The 22,290-nt window shown below is 34.6% G+C and overlaps 1 protein-coding gene across 1 annotated transcript in view; it reads left to right on the top strand.

Moving 5' to 3' along the window:
- Window positions 1–1,097: 1,097 nt before the first annotated feature.
- The window catches only part of LOC145694913 (uncharacterized), a 78,294-nt gene continuing 57,101 nt past the window's right edge, over window positions 1,098–22,290 (top strand). Inside the window, exons 1-5 of the mRNA XM_081771666.1 lie at window positions 1,098–1,698; window positions 11,889–12,070; window positions 16,258–16,495; window positions 18,744–18,847; window positions 19,689–19,798. Of these exons, the coding sequence (XP_081627792.1) occupies window positions 1,386–1,698; window positions 11,889–12,070; window positions 16,258–16,495; window positions 18,744–18,847; window positions 19,689–19,798 (947 nt within the window). The 5' untranslated portion in view covers window positions 1,098–1,385. The remainder of the gene's footprint in view (window positions 1,699–11,888; window positions 12,071–16,257; window positions 16,496–18,743; window positions 18,848–19,688; window positions 19,799–22,290) is intronic.

Raw genomic sequence — 22,290 nt, 5'->3', positions numbered from 1 at the left:
ATCAGATTATTTTTTAGTAAGGCAAGCATTTGATCTTTAATGTAGAATGAAGGAGACAAATAGACTTATCAATATCCGTCTTAATTTTCTGTTTTCTTCTTCACTGTCAGGACTTCGTGAAATTACTTTCGGCGAATTTTTGATATTCAAGTTTATCACAATTTGGGTGGGATGTGGGTTTGGATAAGAATCAAGATCTGAGATTCGGATTTCGGATGCAGATCCGAATTTTGAACCCAGATCCGAGATCCGAATCCAAAGAATCCGGATCCGGCCATCCGTATTGTTATACGTGTAGTTTTACAATATGTTCTCAAATTTAAATAAAAAATCAACCCTCTCTATTTGTTCTATATACAGATTTCCTATAGACTTTGGGCACCAGTTACGTCATTTCCCCATAAACATGGTGTATGGTCGTATTCAGTGGGCGGAACTTAAAGGACTTTCAAAGTTAACTTACTTCGTTAACATTGCGTTTATAAAAGAAAGGTTTATTTATTTGTTATACGCAGTTCTTTTAAATTAAAATATTTTTTAATAAAAAAATATTTGAAATCCCACCTTGATTTCTCCTAATCTGTTTGGACTGCTCTACATTAATAAAACAAAGAAATGTTCACTTATTTGTTCTGCACGGTTCGTTTAAATTAAACTTTTTTTTTTTTTTTTAAGTACTGGAAGTCTCACCTTGATTCTCCTAATCTGATTGGATAACTGTAGAAAAGTTGTGGGTGGCCCTTTTCGATATAAATCGTAGATAACATTACCACGGAAGCATGGGCGCCCGAAGAAAATTGTCTAAGGGCCCATCTCCCTGGTTGCTTTATTACGTTTCGTGTTTCTTTTTGTTTGTATTAAGAAAATCTTAAGAAATTTTATTTGTTTTCGTGAGCCAGGGGGATCCAGCCCCTCCACTTGGACGCCCATGCTCGGAAATTATCGTCATGTGCTAATTCAGCGTATAGTACGACTCTAACTATATATGAAAACATCTCTTTATATGGCTAGACATGTTAACTTCTTTATGCCTACAAATGGCAATTTCAACAAAATAATTTTTTGCTTACGCATCTGGCAACTATCTTTGTATACATGATATTTCGCAAAGAACATGTCAATTGTTAATAAGATTCTGATCAATGGCGGAAAGTCAATGGAAGGGTTATTAAAAGTTAAGGATTTTCGTATAGCGAGTAATACCTTTGTAAATTAAGGTATTTACCTAATAGTTGCCTTGAGTTTGTAAGCCGGTGCCTCGCAGAGTTATAGTAAAGGCTGGACCTTTACTGAGAACTTTACCAATGTAAATGTTCAGTGGTTTGTGATAGCGGTGCTGTCGAACCGATACTAGTCTTGAGACAGGTTTCGTATCTATTTCGAAAATGTCAACAGAGTTAATTAGTCTGTTATGTAGTTCCAAGAAGCTGGAAAGAGATAAAGGAGTAGGAGAGCTTCAGAGAGTTTTGATGTCATGTAGTGAGTACGAACGAAAAGCACTCGAAGTAAAATTAATTGAATTTTTGAGTGACACTGAAAGTCCGTGGGAAACAAAGCATGGGTGTCTATTAGGAAGTAAATCCCTGATACCGTACATAAATCTGGAAGATGAATGTGAAGCCGAATTCGTCCATAAAGCGAAGGATGTTGCAGAGAAGTTACTGACAGATGTAGAAGTGAGAGTACGATTGGGTGCTGGTGAGTATATTTCATGTATGTGGTGGTTGTGTTACATAGGGTTTCGAAAAATGTGGTACTTTGTGTATTGATCAGCTGGTATTTCGTGACATTTCAAAAATCGCACCTTAAGAAATCAACAGGTTAGATTTCGAAGATAATGACTAGTGAATTACATGAGGAACCCGAGAAAGTTGAATTGAATCTTATTTAATTATAATATAACCACCAAAAGTAAACTTCCGTAGTTGGCATGGTCTCTGAATTAATTAAAAACTTCAAATAGGATAGGTAAATACACATTTATTATATTTACGATTTCAAATCACCGAAAGTAAAAGGTACTAGGAAAGAAGAATGCAAACAAACTAATTCTAACTCGTGGAATAAACAACCAATGCACAAGATTGCAATAGGCAAAGATGTAATACTTTCCACTTTCGTCTTTAGAAATCTCCTTCGAAAATATAATTAAAATACTGGTATCACAATTCAAATGACCCCATTTTTACATATGCATGAAAGAAACAAAACAATATATGCAGGAACAAATTAAAGTGCAGTACATAAATTAAGGAAAACCTTCTCCAACTCAACCACAATAAAACAAAGGTGGAGATTTATTATACGGATCTATAAATTTATAAAATTTGCAGAGGGTGTTTCTAATAATATTTTAATAGAGTATTGTGTAAATAATGGAATTATGCTGTGCATTTATCTCTAAGATGCGTATTTACGTGGAAATACAGAAATGAAAGTCGAAAGTGATAACTACGTATTCTCCCATAAGGTAATTACAGATGGCTGTGTAACTTGTGAAATGTTTCTGATAAATTACAACTAATATTGTATACAGTAGTTTTTAAGGGGTTAACTGCTGTATCGCCAGACCAGTTTTAGAAAATCTACAAGATAAATTAGGGAATTTGTTGTGGTTTATGAATAAGAGTGAGTAAAAGTCAGGTGAGGGGAATAGATGGTTAAGAAAATACTTTATTAGTGTTAATTGTTTATGATGTAAGCAGCACTATATATGAAAGCAGAAGGTGCTATTTGGCGGAGAGGTACACATGTTATGATTTATGGGAAAAACAGTGCGGAAATGACAGGATTGTATCATATGGTGTTTGAGTTTTGTGGAGTATACAAATATAAGGCGTGTCAGTTGTTGAAATTGTGTGAAAGGTATGGTCTACTAAACAGGCGAACAGTTCATCGTAAGTGTGGAAACGAACAGAAACTACAGAAAAGAAGAGGAACGTCTAGCCAAACCTATTTTGGCACTTTTTGAATAGCATTTGGAATCTGCTCCAAAGCTGTGCAACACATAAACCGTGCATTTTATGACGCATAAAGTGCGTTTCCACTATCCTCGTTTATGCGTCTACCCACCGCCGCAGACGCGCGTGCTTCATACAGACGCATCCCTTCGCTCCCTTTCATGCCTCCCTGCTGCACTTAAGCCTTGACTCGCTTAGATTGCGTTCGTGGTTTTTAGTCGACACCTAGCACAAGTTTGTTCGTCTTTTATGTACACTGGTTTTAATATCATGTGTTCACACTGTATTTCTAACAATAATCACTAAAATGTGAGCCAGGGTTGGGAGTAACTATTTTGAGGTGTAACTAAATAATGATTTTTCTTATTATTTTCGTATGGTCCGGCGATACAGCAGTAATCCCGTTTTGATAAATCATAGTAGTTTGTGCTTTTACTTCCGGCATGAATTGGTACGAAAAAGAAAGTGAGCATTAAGTCTAACATTTTACACAAACAATCATGTTCTGGCACCCGTTATGCACAGTATAAACTGAGAAAGGTGAATCAGCGTATACGAAAGTCAAGACATAAGAAGCGGAATCATTGAAATCTAGGTAATGTAGTACATATATGCTGGAAGATTTTTAATTGTGCCCAGCTTGAAATTGGTACTTCGTGATATTAGGAGAGAGAAAACCTTGTCTAAATTGAGAAAAAAAAAAAGGGTAGCGCCTTGCAGGGCTCCTAATCTCCTTCTCTCGCTCAGCTGTGTCTTGTGATGGTAGTTTTGGTGCTTTTTAGTGGCCACCTTGTTTTTGTATATATTGTAGGAAACGACGAGCCCTGCGGGAATTTAACCCCCCTTGCTCGCTCGGCTATGTTTTGTTAAGATAACATTCGTGCCTTTTTTTGTGACCACCTAACACAGGTTGGGTGGTGTTTTTCACAGGACCACTTAAATTGAATCTGCAGCAAAGGATGCAAGTGCACACCGGAAGAGTGATTCCTAAAAGTATAGAAAGTGAATGCAGAGAGAGAGAAAAAAATATCTCATGGATTTTTATATGGATCCGTATGGTAAATCTGCACGGAAAGAAATATATGTGCTCTAAACTCCAATAACAAATTATGTATAGACCTAAGCAAGATTCTTATACTAGACCTTACATTATACAGAAAATGAGTACGCAAACCATGTATAAGCATTACGTCACCAACCAATCAATGCAAAAAACAATGAGTCACTACTGAACTGAAATAAGGTAAAAACAAGGAAACTATTTGTTTCTTCTTTTGTATTCCCAATATTCTGAAATAATTTCGGATCTTTGTCTGGTATCCATTTTCTAGTAACACGTTGGCTTGAATTATATGGAGTAATATCTTCAAACCTTTTAACTTCAATATAAGCAGAAATTTTTAATTTATACACAAAATAACATCTTACGAAGTAACTTTTTTTTTTTTTTTTTTAAAGAAAAACCTGTCAGCGAGTTTTTAAGCTACAGTAATTTCCTATTTTGATACTTAATCTGCATCTGTTCATATTTATTACATTGTAATTTATGTAGTACTGAATGATTAAAGATAGTTGATTAAGAAATGAACCATAAGAAATCTATACATCAGTAAAAATATTAAGTGAAGTCTAAAATTATCCAGCATGGCTTGAAAGTATACTGATAATCAGGGTTGGCTGGGTTAAACCAAGGTGGTTTAAACCAGCTGTTTTTTTTTTTTTTAAGTTTAAACCAAAAAAAAAAAAAAAAAAAAGGAGGAACGAAAAATGCTTTAAATCGTGTGAACTTCATGGTGACGTCTCCACATATCAAACCATCTGCATTAGTTTATCTACGTTTCACCTTTTAATCAAGGGGTCTCGTGTTCAATTCTCGGTAGAACCGCAACCCATCTTTCAAGTATAAACTAAATAACGATTCGAGGTGTCCCTTTAAGCGAAAGTCTTCTCCGTGATAACTTTGGTATTTCATAAGGGTCTTAAGCCTAAACATACGAAACGAAACACAATTATATATTTCTACTTGCCTGAATGCTTGTTGTTTTATAAAGAAGCCAAGGTTGCTTAAAATATATTGATAGAAATTGGCAAAATTTATCAACTGCTTACGTAGCTTCCAACATCAGCTTGGATCTGACTTTGTTTTAATTTTATTGAATGATATCTGCATACCAAATTTGTAATTTAATACCTCAGTTTTAGCCAGGGTGGATTGATTTAAATCAGTCTGATTTCAATCAAGATTTAAATCACTTGATTTTTTAAATAAAAATTGTTGATTTAAATCGAATTCTGAAATAAATTAATTTAAAGTGAAAATAAGTGAAATCCCGTTTCTGTTTTGTTATTTCGATTATGGAAATTAATAATCATAATACAATAAGACTCAAATGTACAGTATAGTATGAAAACAAATGTCATGCAGAGGGTGATTAGGGAAAATCCCGTTTTGAACAGGTAACGGAGCAATCCTGCTTTCTTCTTTTCGTAACAATGAGTTTGGGTTTTAAGATCGTTAACTATTCCAACGAGGAAATGACTATCGACATTTAAGACGAAAATTCTTTTTTGTGCGTGTCTGTTTGTTTGTTCCTAGATAATAGGGTGTATTTAGAGGGGTCCTATCCTCTCTCCATTTTTGTTTCTTGTTTTATAACTTTAGGCGAAATTTATGTATTTTATGCTGCAAGCTAGTGCTGAGGTTTTAAAAATAAGCCCCTGCCAAATATAAGTAACTTTTGTGAAAAAAAAGTGTCATTTTGATGAACGTTGCTGTACTTTTTCCTTAATGCTTAACCTTTTAAATTATATAATTAAATTATTATATTTAAATTAAATTATATTTTTAGGTGATAGGGTAGAATCTTCATTATTCGATTAAAAAAGTACCAATAAGGCTTTTTACTTCGTTTTCTTCAAGACTGGAGGCATTCTAGAACACGTTACATATGCTTTCGTGCCTTTCTGCGTTGAGGCATAGTGTGTGTGATGTCAAATTTAAAAAATGATTTTTTCTTATGCGTATTATTATTATTATTATTTTGCATTTTTCGGGTTATATTTTGCATTCAGAAGACTGAAATTTTGCACACTTGTTCAGTGCACCCCTTAATAATTTTCAGATCTCTGTGTGGAAACAGCGGGGTCCAGAGAGGCAAAAATGTTAAAAAAAAAAACAATATTTTTAACAAAAACAGCTTTTTTCGTGATTTTCACGTCTCAGATGGAGACATATGAATGGTACCGTTTCAAAGGCTGGTCTATTCTGAAGAAAATGATGTACGTACTATGCTCCTAGGATAAATAGGCATGTCGCAGGAAACTGTTATCTGAGATCCTGTTTTATACGGGAATCTGGGGTATTTAGGGAATATTATTTTTCGCGGGCTTACTTTTGCACCTACAAGATTGAAATTTTGCACATTTACTCAGTGCACCCGTCAGTATTTTTCAGATTTGTTTCAGATCTCTGCCTTAAAACAGGGGGAGGGGTCCACAGAGGTATTTTTTTTTTTTTAAAAAAAGATACTTTTAACAGAAAATTCTTTTTTTCGTGATTTACCCGCCCCAGGTACATGATGGAGAAATTTGAAGGGACCCGTTTGAAAATTTGTTTTATTCTGAAGAGAATAATGTACAAATCATGATCCTAGGATAAATAGGGATGTCTGAGGAAATTTTTATATTACATCCGGGTCATCGTGGGAATGTTCTTAGCTCATTGTTAAATAACTTCGTCACCCTTACTACTCAAGATAGAAGCTTGAAATTTGGTACATACATTCAGTACACCCCTTAGTATTTCTCAGTTGATTTTGAGATCTGTGCTTTAACACAGGGGAATCCAGAGGGGATTTTTTTTAAAAAAAAGTAAAAAAAAAAAAAAATGCCGATTACTCAAAATTTCCCGCTTCAGGGACATGATAGGGAAATGCGAATATTACCGTTTCAAAAACTGTTCTATTCTAAAGAGAGTGATGTATGTACCATGATCCTAGGATAAATAGGGATGATGCTGTAGCTGCTTGACTGAAAGTCTATAATTTACGTTTAAAAAGAGCCATAATTTAAAAGGGTTAAGAAACATTGTTTGGGATTGATATAGGTTAACGATTGGGGATAATTCAAAATTCAACCCCAATACTTTCACTTAAATGGCATAATTAGCATTTAATACTAATTCCTAATGCTTTTTCTTCAGTTCGCGACTTCCATTATACGAGGAGAAAGATTTGATTTAAATCAACAAAAATGATTTTTTTAAAAAATCATGATTTTTTTTCACCCTGGTTTTAGCATAGTGATTATGATACGTTACCTTAAAATTTTACATACAAATACATTTAAAGTAATAACAGAATTTTCCCAATAGCTAAGGCGGGAGTTTCCCGATTTATATATAATTCTGTATAATGTTTTTACTTGTGTAACTGTTTATCTTTTAGTCCTTCTGAAATGACTCTTGACAATTATATTAACAAGTAGGCCTATGTAAAGATCAGTACAATGAATTTTTATCAGGAGTCCTTGGTGAGTGAGTCGGCAATCGCATTTGTGACCAATTAGTCCCGGTTACGTGTCTAAATGGGCCATTTCTCGTGGATGTAAGCCGAGAAGCGGTTTGGATTCCGCTTTAAGCTTATGTGGCTCCTTACAGCATAACCTTGTTGTTGCATAATAACCCAAGACGAAACAAACTAATTTCTGTACATATCTAATATAAATACATAGAGTAAATTATTTAAACCAAAAAACCTGTTTTTTTTTTCTTTTCAATAAAAACCATGGTTTTTGCCAACCCTGCTGACAGTAATAACAAGCATATGTCGCAGATATTAACCACTTCGTTTTGAATAAATATATAAAAAATCGAGACAAAACTCATTCTTGGTACGCCGAATCTGTCAATATATATATATATATATATATATATATATATATATATATATATATATATATATATATATATATATATATATATATATATATATATATATATATATATATATATATATATGAAAATCAGTATTGGAATCAGAAGTACTATTAAATTTCCAGTTTTGGTAGTGTTGCAGGTAGTGATGACATATTCTCTTCTGACGCTGAATCGATTGCAAAAATCCCCTTATCGGTATCTTAATATCATTTTTGTTCTGTGGCAATCAACGTTAAACTGTGATCTCTATCATTTCTGGTTTGAATAAAGGGTTGATGGAAATGGAACCTATCGATATCTCTTACCGTTTTTGCTCTTGATATACCTCTTCAGAGATAGATATAGCCGTTCTATCTGTAGCGATACTTACACATATCATAGTGTGGAAGTCTAGTAACTGTATGTGGCATGATACACAGAGAAACTCTAAACATACTGACACTCTGGTTTCGAGTTTCCGAAAACACTTGAAAGATAACATTCATAATTTACGATTGTGATATGTAATTAGAAAGTCTAGCATAAAGCCAAGTATGCTGAACTTCCAGTATCTAAATTAAACACTTTATCTAAACCAGTTCGATAAGAATTGATCCGAAGGACAGTGTTCTTTTATTTTTCTGCGTCTACTTATCTAGATTGTTAACTTGAGTTTCTTAGAATTACAGAAGAAGACAGCAGTGTGACGATCGAAAATTTTATAATTCTGCAAATATGAGGCTGAAAGTCACCGTAGGAAGTCGTTATAGCACATTGGTTGACATTTCTGATATCGTCAAAACATATCCTGTGTGGAAGACATATGCGGGGTGCGTATAGTTTTAGCGAGGAAACCTGTTGGAAAGAGCCCGTAGAGTAAGCCATAAAAGTGGGGCACAGATAAAGCAGGACCTCAGGAATGTTGGTGACCATCTCGATCAGAGTAGAGTGAGTCTTTTCATTTCTGCCAATTTGTAACGACTCTTCCAGTCATTTCTAAGAGATCTGGCCGTGTATCTTTTAGAGCTTTTCTTTCTCACACAAAATATATATACCATAATGAACCATTATCAATCCCTTTTGAATGAAGGTCTCTCCAGCTCTTCTCCACAACCACCTATCTTGGGCAGTTATTTTAAAATAAACCTAAGTAAACCTGAAATAACACAGGTTTGCCAATTAAAAGTTTAGTTTCCATCTGAAAGCGGTATCGTTAAAGTTGCAAATGTAACCAGTTAAAACTTGTTAAAAATGAAAGGACTGAATTATTGGTTTCTCTCATTTTCTTAGATATCTTAACTATAGTCTTAGGAGTTGTATTTTATAATGTGTCTGATGAAGACAAAGATGCTTTGCCGAAATTGTAACGATATTATTTATTAGATAATATATGCTTTGGTGAGAATTTGCCTTTTATTTCATACAAGAAGTTCCAAATCTAGAATGAGTAGTATTCGAGCAATTATTTTCCTGCTGCTCAGCAGTGCTTTCTGATTTCGCCATATCACCTTGTATGATGACGTTTCGTAGGTTGTTTCTTGTCTCGTGGCGTATCCAACAGTCAAAAATTGTTTTTGAGTGGTTTTACAGTGTGACGAACCCAGTGCCACTTCAGTCCCTTTATTTCCATGTTAATATATCCATCACTCTTTGTCACTTTTCTGATCCGTGTGATTCTTTTCTTATCTTTGCTGTCTTTGGCAGGTAATTCCTGACATAATCTCTCCATGCTTCGGTTTGTAATCTGGAAATAGCAAATGTCTGATTTTGTTCGTATCCATGTCTCCGATTCATATGTCAAAACAGGCGGAATCATTCATTGAAAAGTTTACACTTTAGGCATATTGGCATTTGTATTTTCAATATGAAGCTGTTTTTTCCTTATGCACTCCAACCTAACTCAATACGTCTGTTAATTGTACAAACATACACAGAGTAATGTAAGTGGCGCGCAGAGGATATTTTTAATTTCGTGAAGATATTTCGTATCTCACTGCTGTCTTGGTTCCTTATGGTTAGTAAGCGTTCAACATTTGTGTCTCTTAAGTCAGGTGTGAAGTGAGAGAATCTTTTTTATTGGAAGGGGCCGCGGTGGCTCAGTGGTAGAGCGTTCCACTCTGGTGCTTGGGGTCCCGGGTTCGATCCCAGCCCTCGCCAAGTCAACTTTGTGGTGGACGAACACCGTGTGCGTGGGTTTTCTCGGGGTTCTCTCACTTTCTTCATTCCACCATTTCATTCATTACTCCTCATCATCGTCTCCTTTAGCCTAACCGGCATAACTGCGGGACGTAAAACTCAAAGATTTCATTTCATTTCATTTTCTTTTTTATTGGAAGAACTGTTTAGTGTGTGTAATTGGATACACCTAATAAACTGAGGGAATATTTTTTAAAGGAGAAGTATTTCCTCTTATGTCTCTTCGTGTTTTCTCACCGAATGAGTCGATGTTGTCAGGTTATTAAATTTATTTTAATAATTAAGTATGGAAATGACAGAAAAAAGTGGTATCTATGGTTGCTTCAGTTCCTTTCTTAGTTTGGAGTTGTTGATTTATGAAACAAATAACCTGCTGATTTTCTCTATAGGTAGAAACCAATGGCGAAGCTTAGTATGTAATTCTAAAAATTCCATTTGCATAGTTTATTGTTCTTTTGTATGTAACTCCATTCATTGTGCAGAGCTCCTCCGTGGCTAAGCGGTTAGCGTACGCGTCTTTGGCGCGGGAGACCCGGGTTCGATTCCCGGCGGGAGCTCATGTGGTTCGGATTCCACGTTAATCAGTAGGTCCACGTCTCATATAGCCTCGCTGCTGAACGGGACGTAAAATTCAAAATCAATCAATCAATCCATTCATTGTGCTTTATGTTCGACAGAACTATTAGTGACATGTTCCTGCAAGTTTTCACTTCTTAAAAATTATTCAGCAGATTGGAAAGGATTTCTTGACACCAGTCCATTCGATTATATAGGTTGAGTGCGAAACAGTACCGTGAGACAGATTTCGCACTTTACACATGAGTCATGCCACGCAGCCAGCAGAAGTCGACTTCCTTGTAAATTCCTTTAAACAAGTGTCTCATGAAAACACTTTAGTGGTCGCAGAGTCCTCTGTCGGAAGAAGCAGTAGTAATACCACATAAGCAACGAAGAATTTGATTTTTTACCGATGAAATAAAAAGAACTTTAGTATTCCTTAGTGTTTGGTTCACAGACATGGTTTTGTTGATCCACTTCTACCTTTATCCGAATATTTCCACATGTAACCGCGGAACACGTACACATATCACTCTTCTAGCAGCTCCTTAGACACTAGCCTACTCTTGACTGGAAATAATTAAACTATCTCGAAGTTTTTGTTTATTTTTTATGGAGATGCCTGGAATTGCCAGGGTAGAAACAGAAGACACACTTATTTCTTCTGGAATGCATTGAAATTATGACTAGTCCAAATAATATCTGGTGACATTATTTTGAATATTAATATTATTGTCACTCTGCAGTAAAATCTACCAATAATTTGTGTAGAAGTGGGTGAAGAACTATAACAGTATAAATGCATATGAAAGTCTACTTGCGAGGAGAACTAGTTTAAAATTAGCTGGACCTAGACAATTATAAACCATTGTACCAGTGACAAAAAACATTCTTTTGCTTAGATCTTATTGTCACACTAACTTTGCGATGTCTTAATACGTCATGCAAATTTGAAAATGGTATATTTTATGGTAGTTAAACGGAATAAGTTGTTTATGAACTTATCTTAATTTCGAGCAAAATATTATAAAGTTAAGGTTTTTAACCCATTCATTTGTATATTCGTTTAATGAAGATCCAAAATACCATACTTATCTTACTGCAATAGTATCTTGTAAAAGATTTGAGGAAGTTAATTCATATCATCAACCAATGTTGTATGAGTCTGTAAAATTATTTTAACACCAAAAGTTTATATATTGTTAAATGTAGCTGCGTAATCATTAAATCTTCTTCGTTTTGTTTTCATTTTAAAACAGGTGAAGTATTAGGTGTATTGTGTGAAAAAATTGGACCAGTGATTTATCAAGAATGCAAGGATTATGTGTTGCATTTGATTAAAAGTAATTTAGAACGTCAAATAGCCGAAGATGATGCTTCGAAACAAGAGCAAATGGAAACAGAGAAGTTAATGGAAAAATTAGCCGGACCATCACAAAGGGTAAGATCTTGCTTGTATGCTATTTCATAGTTTTTTTGGTCACAAACATCAAATGTGTATTGCTGTAGCAGCTTTGAAACCATCGCTAAATTTAAAATAATAAGTTCACTTTTTCTCTCTGTCTTGTTTCGAATGTATTAAAAAGAAGTAATTTTTTGTACAATTTTAGCTAACAATCCTGTCAGCATTGTCAAAACATGGGTAAGAAAGAGGGTGGGGGATTACGATGGATAAAAATTAATTATGGAAGTACTGTCACTTGTAAACTGTTAACATCGGGACGTTTCTAATGTATATTTTCTTTGTGTTGAGGCATAAATGATGAGTAGACTTCGGATTTTTGCATAATTGCATGTTTTTTTCCTGATGTGATATTGATATGCTCTTGAAACAGAAATTCGTTTCAGGTGTTTTGGGGTAAATGAGAAGAGTTTTATAGTGCATATTTTTGCATATTTCGGAGGTTAGTGCATGTTTATGTCGTTACTGCATATAAATGCATATTTAAAGAAACGACCAAATTGATAATTTTTAATGTTCAACTTTCCTCATAAATCGAATTTCAAGTTACTAATATAAATAGACTCAAGATCTTTAAATGGTTCATTGTTGTCGGTTTAGAATATCTTCCAAGGTCATGTGAAAGGATATAAGAAAAGGAGGAGTGATTGATCTTTCCGGCAATGATGCATGACTGTCACCTGTTTGGAAGAAGATATAAAGAACGATGTCAAATCATCTACAACACAATTTCCACGTCACCTATCCCGGAAGTTAAAGTTCCTACTATTGCGTGTGTAGATTTGAAATTGTGTGGTCCCGTTGCGGTATAAGAATACCAAAGAAAAATCTGGGTCCATTTAGTTGTAGTGCGACATCTTCAAGTTTCAATTTTAACTAGCTCAGAATTTTGTCCAATGTTTGCCGACTTTGTCTACCCAAGAAAAAAAATGTATTATTCAAATTAACGAAGGAAGGCCACTCCAAAATTTTGAACACGTCGATCATCTGTAGGACGATATCTTCAAATTCGAATTTTAACTTTTTCAGAATTTTGTCCACCCAAGAACAAATTTTGTACCATTCAAATAAACGACGGATTGCCAAACAACGGCCAAAATTTTAAATGGCTCTCCCTCGTGTATTTGAATGGTACATTTTTCTCGTCGAAGTACAAAAATGGACAAAATTCTGAGCTGGTTAAAATTCGAATTTGAAGATGATGTCGCACTATGAGTGATCGAAGTAGCCGAAATTTTGAAATGGCCCACCTTCGTTTATTTGAATGGTACAATTTTTTTCTTGGATGGACAAAAATTGGACAAAGATGTCGCACTACAACTAAATGGATCCGAAAAATCTTCTGAAACAATGGATTGAAGTTGAGAGACGTTAACAATTCAAAATATATATATTGCAAAATGTATACTAAACTAGTATTATTTTCAAAGTAACTTTGTTTTCAGAAGAGAAAATTTTTACTTTGTTCGACAGCAAAAGTTCGAACTTCAGCAGCACTCTATTTTTTGGCCTTCTTATATTTTAATAGCAGTTTCAAGTCTGGTAAGGAGTTTATACAACTATAAAACAACCCAGATGTGGCTTTTTTTTTTTTCATACTCGACTGAGTTCATCCAAAAGAAGCCATTGAAAAATGTATTTCGGGAAGAAATGAACAACCCTTTTGAAAATGAGCTCTACAATTAATTAAAATATTTGCTTTAGAAAATCCAAAACTTGTCGCAGCAGTTACTTTCTAAGATAAGGAGATAAGTTCCCGAGTTTTCGTTTAAGGAGTTTATGAGAGTATTTAAAAAATATATATAAACTGGTGTTGTTTGATACGCACCTCGGTCTCTCGGTTTCTTACTAAGTCTTCTGTTATGTTTTCGATAACTTTACCTTCTTCCCATTCATGCTCCATGTCTCGCTCAAATCATTTTATTCCATTTAAAGTAGCAATATTATATATTGTAAATTACTGCTGTTTGAAACGGACAATGTTACACTAGCAGAAAATATTCTAGGATTTACACATAATTGAATACAAAAAGGATCACAAGTGAATATACTTTCTTTTAAACAAGAATACAAAGGTGTTTGAATACAGGCTTTTAATAAAGTAAAAAGTAAATTCAACAGGCCCCTTATTAAACGGAAATTTATTTTAAACGGAAATATTTCACGTTCCCATGAATTTAAAGGTAAAAAATGTGTTAAATTCTCTTGATTAGGTGGAACCTGTGTTGAGAACAACGAATGTTAAAATGTACTTTTCAATGGAAATTTTCAAATTCCGGAATCCAGCGTTTAGAAAATTCTTAGACATTCTGTGAGAGGTTAGGTTTATGAACTGTGTTGTCTGTAAAGGTCTTTGTTTGCTTGTTACCTTACACATTTAACCATCAGTCCACCCCCATATAAGGCTCTAGATACCGTGAGAGTTTTGAACGATGTGCAATTTACGTAGTTATTTCCAAATACCAATAACTCGTTCTCTAGTTGGTCAAGAGACATGGAACAAGGAGCATAATAGACAGAATAGATCAAAAGGGATCCAAAAGTAGAGGGAGAAGCGCTGGAAAGAGCATAGCATCTACTTTTTGTCTTGGCCTTTGAAACCGTATGTAGGCTTCTTTTTGTTCACTGTAAGTTTTATGTGTATTAATTCGTTATTAAAAAATAAATACTGTAATTGAATACGGTAGGCCTATGTACAACATTTTATTTTACCTTTATATAGATGGATATAGATATATATAGGTATATACAGTCCGCAGCAAAAAAAAAAACTGCAACATGAGCATGTAAGTTTATTGTGAAACTACGCCCAACAGAACAAGGAATCAACATAGCGTCTAAGTGGCACGAATCACGCCAGGAGAAACCTCGGTGTCCTCTCCTGCACACTTATTTTGGAGCAAAAGACTTCGTCGTTTCACATTAAACTTACATGCTCATGTTGCAGGTTGTTTGCTGCGGATTGTACATTTTTTAAGCATAGATCTATTTGGATTAACTTTAAAATCCTTAACGGGAATTTTTGGGAGTTCTGTTCAATTTCGCTAAGCAGGTTTTATTATATATATATATATATATATATATATATATATATATATATATATATATATATATATATATATATATATATATATATATATATATATATATATATATATATATAGCTAAAAACATTAAAAACGACCTTGCGTTTATCAATACTCATTTCAGTTCTTCAAAAATAATAACGAGATTAGAAGAGCGATGATTAGGATTTTGTAGTGCTTTTGAGCTGTTTGATTCAATAACAAAACAGACGCCACCAAGATCAATCGGACAATCATTTCTTCGAAACACACAGTCAATAGACGGAAGAAACCTGACATAAAATTCTTGGCTTATGTAAATAAAGTGTTCCTGGAAACAACGACGCACGAATTTCAGAGTTGCCGGCAAGTAACATTGCTTCATGCTACTGTCCCTTAAACGACCCGTGACACAGAAGGAACATTCTCCATGTACAGTAAAGTTTTGACTGATAAATGCAGGTTTTTTGTCAGAAAACCCGGGAAACTACATAGCTGTGTATTATAGCATGAATGCATCATAGTTATACACAAAGTATATGTAGTTCAAGTAATACAACTTTTTTTTTCTAAACATAATAAAATTCCTCATTTAACTTTAGGTTTTGATTCGTGCATATTTACAATTTTTAGTGCATATTTGCATATTTTCGTGATTTTTAGCGCATATTTGCATGCATATTTTGCCGTTTTTTAGTGCATATCGATCCGAAGTCTAATGATGAGAATCTGCAATTTAACTTGGATTCGTTCGAGATATGCTTATACCCAAGTTGAACCCGTAACAGAAAGCACGGGTGCTAATACTTAGTAGCTATTTCAGTCCTGGAATTTCCTGATGAATATCAATCATGTGAAAGCTTTCTTTTTTCTTTTTCATAAAAAAGCACTGCATAGGAAAGACTTTATAGTTTTTTTTTCAGTTAAAAAAGTTAGTATTTCTCAATGTTGAAATGTTCGAAAGTCAAATGTACTGAAAATTTAGGTTAAAATAATGTATTTCTACGTTGTTTTTCTATGCATAATTAAAGATCTAAACTTAACTATTTGTGTGAATTGAGTGGTTCGTTAGATCTAGAAATGACTATCTGTTGTTTTCAGCGAGGGAGTGCTGACGCAGCTCAGATTTTTCACGATACAGCTGGTTGGAAAAACTTGGAGACGAGTATGAAATGTTTGCAATGCATGATAGATGGTTGTGGAACTGATTTTCAGCCATATGTTGATCAAGATCTGTTAGATCTCATTTTTCAAACTCTGAACCACAAAAATCGTTTCGTTAGAGAAACAGGATTTTATCTGTGTGCCTCGTTGGTAGCTTGTGGAAACAGCGCCAAGGGTAAGTAGTATTTTACATTATTATTATTATTATTATTATTATTATTACTTAAGTTAATTGTGTAATCTGCCCCGTAAAGAACAATTCTCTTGTCCATAGTTGTATTTATTATCCAACATTTCCAGTACATTTTGTTTGTTTCGTATATCAACAATTCCTAATACTTTTTAGGATTCCGTGAGAAAACTCGAAATACTCGAAAAGAAAGCTTCTCGGAATGTAAAAGAATTTTATGACCACGAATATGTGCTTAATAGAACTTGTGATTTATTAATTGTGTTAATTGCAATGCGTTGCTGAAAATATCGTAAAACTTCTACGATGCCGCAAATGTGTTTCAACTAGAGATGCAAGGGCTTAAAAGCTTTTTTGTAAAGAAAGGAAAAAATAAGTTTTTCCTGTTTCTTTTTTCTGCCTATGAAATTTTTGAACTTTTTATAGGAATTTCAAGTTTGTTGGAGAGAGAGCTGTATGTTCCATCTTGGTTTTCCCATTATAACAAACAAACAAAAATTACTGGATTCTGAAGAGAAAATCGTGAAAAGATTCAAGAATCAAAGAAAAGTGGTCATTCGATAGGGCAAAAGAATTGCAAATGGGTGTTATCCATCAGGTCCGTGGGTTGGCCAAAAAGGAGGAGTCTACTACACAAAAAGTCATCATATACTTGTGTCGCTAGATGAAGCCTGGATATGTTTGTCAACTTCCAAGTAGTTTATGTATTTGACAGCTCCAATTTACTGCTACTTCAAGGACGCAACAAATCGGGTATGCACATGCCACGAAACATATTCACGCGATTCATGGTGGTGGTAGATTTCTGCTCTAAACACAGGCTTACGCTGTACTGTACGAAGTTGAGCCAAATGCCAAGATAAATAGAGCATATTATTAACAGCATGTTTTCAAGGCGTTGTATCGGCGATACTCTCTTTGTGCGATGATTAAGTTTCAAAGTGTATATTCCCTCAGGCAAAGTGTCGTACGGGTCAAACAAATATTGCTTATATAGTTAGTGAAACCAGCATTCGGGCTATACCGTATTCTTATGAAATCTCCGTATGGTGCAGCGATAGGCTTCATGCTTTTTAATATATAAAGAAAATAGTCGCAAAACATCGTTTACACACAGTGAGGAAAGTGTGTCAGGAGTGCGACAAAGGTGACCAGACTACTTTGAAAACGAGACTCCTTCAATAAAAACTTTGGTGTTGAGCTATTCTTTACAATTAGGCACGCCATATAAAACAGTTGTTGGTGGCAACATGGTTTCACGCCCTGGTACCAGACTGTGGATTTCGTTTTCATAAATAGAGAGGACACACTGGCTCAGTGGTAGAGCGCTTACCTATATTGTGTGGGGTTCCTGGTTTGATTCCCGCCCAAGTAAGTTTGTGGTGGACAGCATCGTGTCAGTGGCTTTTTTCGGGGTACTCCCATTTCCCTTAGCCTAAAGGACGTTAAACTGAAAGATTTCGTTTTCATAAACAGAGACCGACTGACAGATTCTAAATTAATCACATACAGTACAGGGAAGCCAATAATAGTAGTTTGGATAATCACAATAACATTTTAAAACATTTTTCTGACCAGAACAAAATGAATTATTTAATAACTATACGATTTTTGTTACATTTTCAAGGACCCTCTTCATGTCAGAAAAATGTTTTAAAATAATAGGTTGGTTCGAATGAAATATCTGCTGTGATGTCTGATGGGAATCTCACCTCAGCAATAAGATAGTTATAAGCTCTATTGTCTTCCTTTTGTTGAGAGTGTAGTTTACAGTAAGCACTCACAACATGACAAGCTAGATCAGTGAAGTTTTACTGTAAGATACTAGATTTCACTCTTTTCAATTTTTGTGTGTTCATACTCTCTAATGCTTTTCACCTCTTTGTCTTTGTCCTGAAGGTGAGCACAGCTAAGTACTTGAAGTAAATTGACTTACTGTGATTACTTTGTTATTGAAAGAACAGAAATAAGTACTAACACAATTTCTTTTTATCGAAATTGCTTTTCCTATCACAATATAATTTTAGTAGGTTTATTTATTTAGAGGTATAATTTCACACATATTTCTATAATTTGTAAAAAATAATTTCTTGCTGCGTCTAGTTTATACTGTGATTGTATTCAGAGTACGATCACATTACAATTTAGACGCATAAATGATTTTTATCTCTTACACATTTAGTATTCTTCGGTTCGTACTTCGTTCCTCATTTCCCATTGTACTTCTTTACAGATTTAGAAGGTAGAGACAGTGTTAGTGCTGTGAATCCCATATATGCTTACGGTCATCAGTTTAGTAGGCATCTTGCTCTCGGATTGGCAGATAATTGGAGTCAGGTGAGGTTATTTTCTATTTTATTATTATTAGTTACTTAAGTATTTATTTATTTGTTTTTAGTTAAGTGATGGGCTTGTACTCATAATATAAGAACGCCTTCTAGATAAGAGGCATGCCTGTTAAAATAGGCTATACGTCTGTTCCTGAATTAAAATATAATAGTAATATCAAGTTCTTATATTGACATAACCGTCTTCTAAAAGTAATAAAATTAATAACCCAAACTTTAGAATGAAAGTTGGAAAAGGTTTTAAAATGTTTTTTTTTTATGCAGAATGAAATTTCAAAACATCGAGTAAAAAATGCTGATAGTAGCAATCTGTTTTGTTTGTCATTATATTTATGTGCTGGCATTTTCTGGTTTATGTGGGAAGTTTATTATTCAGTGGTCAGGAGGAATTCTTAGGGTTGTGAAAAGTTAGTGAGGGTCGTAAGGTTTTATTCACTATTGCGATTTGAATAAAACTGTCTTTTAATTCAAAATATTGAAAAGCTTAATACCTAAACCAGTTTATCATATCAGAATAGTTTCCAATGTATTGGATATCGACTTCCTTCATGTGTATGCATGTTGTTCGAATGTTATAGTATATTATCTGCAGAAGTACAGTATGTTATCGTTTTCAGTTATACGAGTAATACTAGTCTCTCAGTTTTGTTAAATTTGACACTGACAAAAATAAATAAATAAGTTGCGATTATGGTATTATTACAGTTAACTATTGTTGTAGTATTCAAAACGATCTTGTTGTAAAACAAGTATTAACATTTTTTAAAAAAAATATATCATATAATTAGTTTTGAATATGAGATTTTACAACCTCTATATATTTCTATTAGGTTCGTTTGGCGGCGTCTGTTGCATCACGGAAGTTTTTGCTCTCTTTGCCTAACAAAGAAACGAGAGAAGTTTTCTATCCAGACTTATTACCACAAATGTGTTTGAATAGGTAAGATCCTTTTGATGCCATTATTTACAGTGATTATACCCATTTTCGTATATAATATACAAGGCGCATGTCAAAACAAAACAAAAAAAAAAAAATATTATGAATGATATAATAAAATAAATTTATTGTGATTGATATACAACTTCACACCTTGGTTATCTTTCGACGTAGCCACCATGAACCTCCAGACATTTCTGGTAGCGTGGCATAAGCTTCCGTGTACTCTCTATGTAAAAATATGCCACCTGAGAGTGCAGTCGGTCCAGAATTGATGTCTTGAGCACTTCACTGTCGTTGAAACGTTTCAATGCAAGCCACTTTTTCAGGTGAAGAAAAAGGAAGAAATCACTGGGGGAAAAGTAAGGGCTGTTAGGATGATTGAATAGTTTGTATTGATATCTTTGAATAATATCAAAAGTACGAGCAGTTATGTGTGGGCAGGCGTTGTCATGGATCACAAGAATTCCAGAGCGTAGCATTCTTCTCCACCGAGTTTGGATGGCACGTCGTAGATTATTCAGTGTTTCGCAATACACATCTGCTGTTTTCGTTCGTTCTGGTTATAAGAATTCCACAAAAGTCACACACTTTTGATCTTAAAACACAGTTGCCATTTTTTAAATAATAATAATAATAATAATAATAATTATTATTATTATTATTATTATTATTATTATTATTATTTTATTTTTTTGGACTGGTGATGTTTGTTTGAATTCCTTCGCTTTAGGAGAACCAGAGTGCCTTCGTTGTATTGACGAGTGCCTTCATTGTATTGACTGCTGCTTCAAATCCCCAGTGGCATACCATATTCAGGTTTCATCGTCCATCACTACGTGAGAAAAGAAGTAATTTCTGTCCTCTCCTCAGCGGGCCAAAATATCACATGCATTGTTGTTATTTGTTCTTTGTGCGCATTTCTCAGCACTTTTGGCGCCTAATTAGCTTGTCAGTTACAACTCGATTCATTGTTTTCGCAGAATTTTCTGGAAACTCTGGTTAGTGCAATTATTGTGAAGTGGCAGTTGGATCGCACTTTCTCGTTAACATCTTCCATCAAATCGTCCGTCTGAACATAAGGCCCTCCGCTACTCTCATCGTCATGAACATTTGAACGCCCTTTCTGAAACTGCAACATTGCCTGACCTTTCCTTTACTCACTCCTGTCGGTCCGTAAATGGCACACAATTCCCGATGGATGTCAGATACATTCTATCCTTTGGCGTTTGGAAATCGTATGACAGATCTCACTTCACATTTGTCGTCTGAATTTTGTATTACTGCAGCCATTTCACCTTATGCTACTCGTATGAAATCAAAAATCAATAAATCAATCAAGTAACTCCTCTCAGACGATTCTATGTCTGTTGCAAGCACAGAATATTACGACATGTTCCTGCGCATCCTCAACTTCATCGAACCCCGCGTTCGGCCTTTTTTGACATATGCCTCGTATATATATATATATATATATAATATAGGGTGTTAATGAATTATACCGACAAACTTTACCGACTCCCTACATCAAAATAAGCGAAAAAGTTCATATGGGCCTGTGGGGGAAAGTGCATAGCTTCAGAGCTAAGACTGTCCAAAATTGCAAAAAAGTTAAATTTCAAGAGGCCCTATTTCGAATTCGTGAAACTGTGGATGATGGTCCTTAAAGGGAGTCCTAAGTAGGCGAACAATAAGCCTTGACATCAGTGAACACGGAATCCTTTGGCGCGATGTCGGAAGTGTTAAAGACCGTCAGCAGGATGGTCTCTCGTATTCGCAAAAACGCGTGCTGCGATGCGTTCTTTCACGCTTATAAATGAAAAAAATGAAATGTACCGTGACGAAATACTCGTAGCACATTATTTCGAACACAAAAAACCGTGGAGCTGCTGGTTCCTAACACTTCCGACTTCCCTTCGAAGCATTGGGTATCCATTGTTGTCAAGGCTTACCTTTTGGCTACATGGGACCCTCCTTGAAATCAGGCCATATCTGAAAACTCCGTTAAGATCATATCTGACACTTAAACGCTGTAGGAAATATCCTGCACACCCATTGAAAGTTGATGAAATATGCATTTTTGGATTGCGTATGCGTGACTTCCTTTGCGTTGATAAGAACCACCATCCACAGTTTCTCAAACTCGAAATAAGGCCTCTTTAAATTTAGCTTTTTCGCACTTTTGGACAGCTCTAGCTCTGAAACTATAGACTTTTCCCCACAGATCCATATAAACTTTTTCTCTTATTTTGATGTGAGGAATCACCTCTTACAGTTTGTCGGTATAGTTCATTAACACTTTGTATATATATATATATATATATATATATATATATATAATATGTGTGTGTGTGTGTGTGCATGTGTATGTATATAGTAAATTTATATAGTGTAATGTTGTGTAAACTATGCCAACGTCCTGAGCATACTGGAGTATCGCTTTTTGTAAGGTAAGAAGAAAGATGGGGACCATTCGTATTCACCAGATAATGTTC

Source organism: Thermobia domestica, chromosome 9 (genome assembly GCF_964235325.1).
Source record: "Thermobia domestica chromosome 9, izTheDome1.hap1.1, whole genome shotgun sequence".
Classification (NCBI taxonomy): domain Eukaryota; kingdom Metazoa; phylum Arthropoda; class Insecta; order Zygentoma; family Lepismatidae; genus Thermobia; species Thermobia domestica.
The sequence above is the reverse complement of the archived record's forward strand: the minus strand, read 5'-3'. Positions and strand labels throughout refer to the sequence as shown.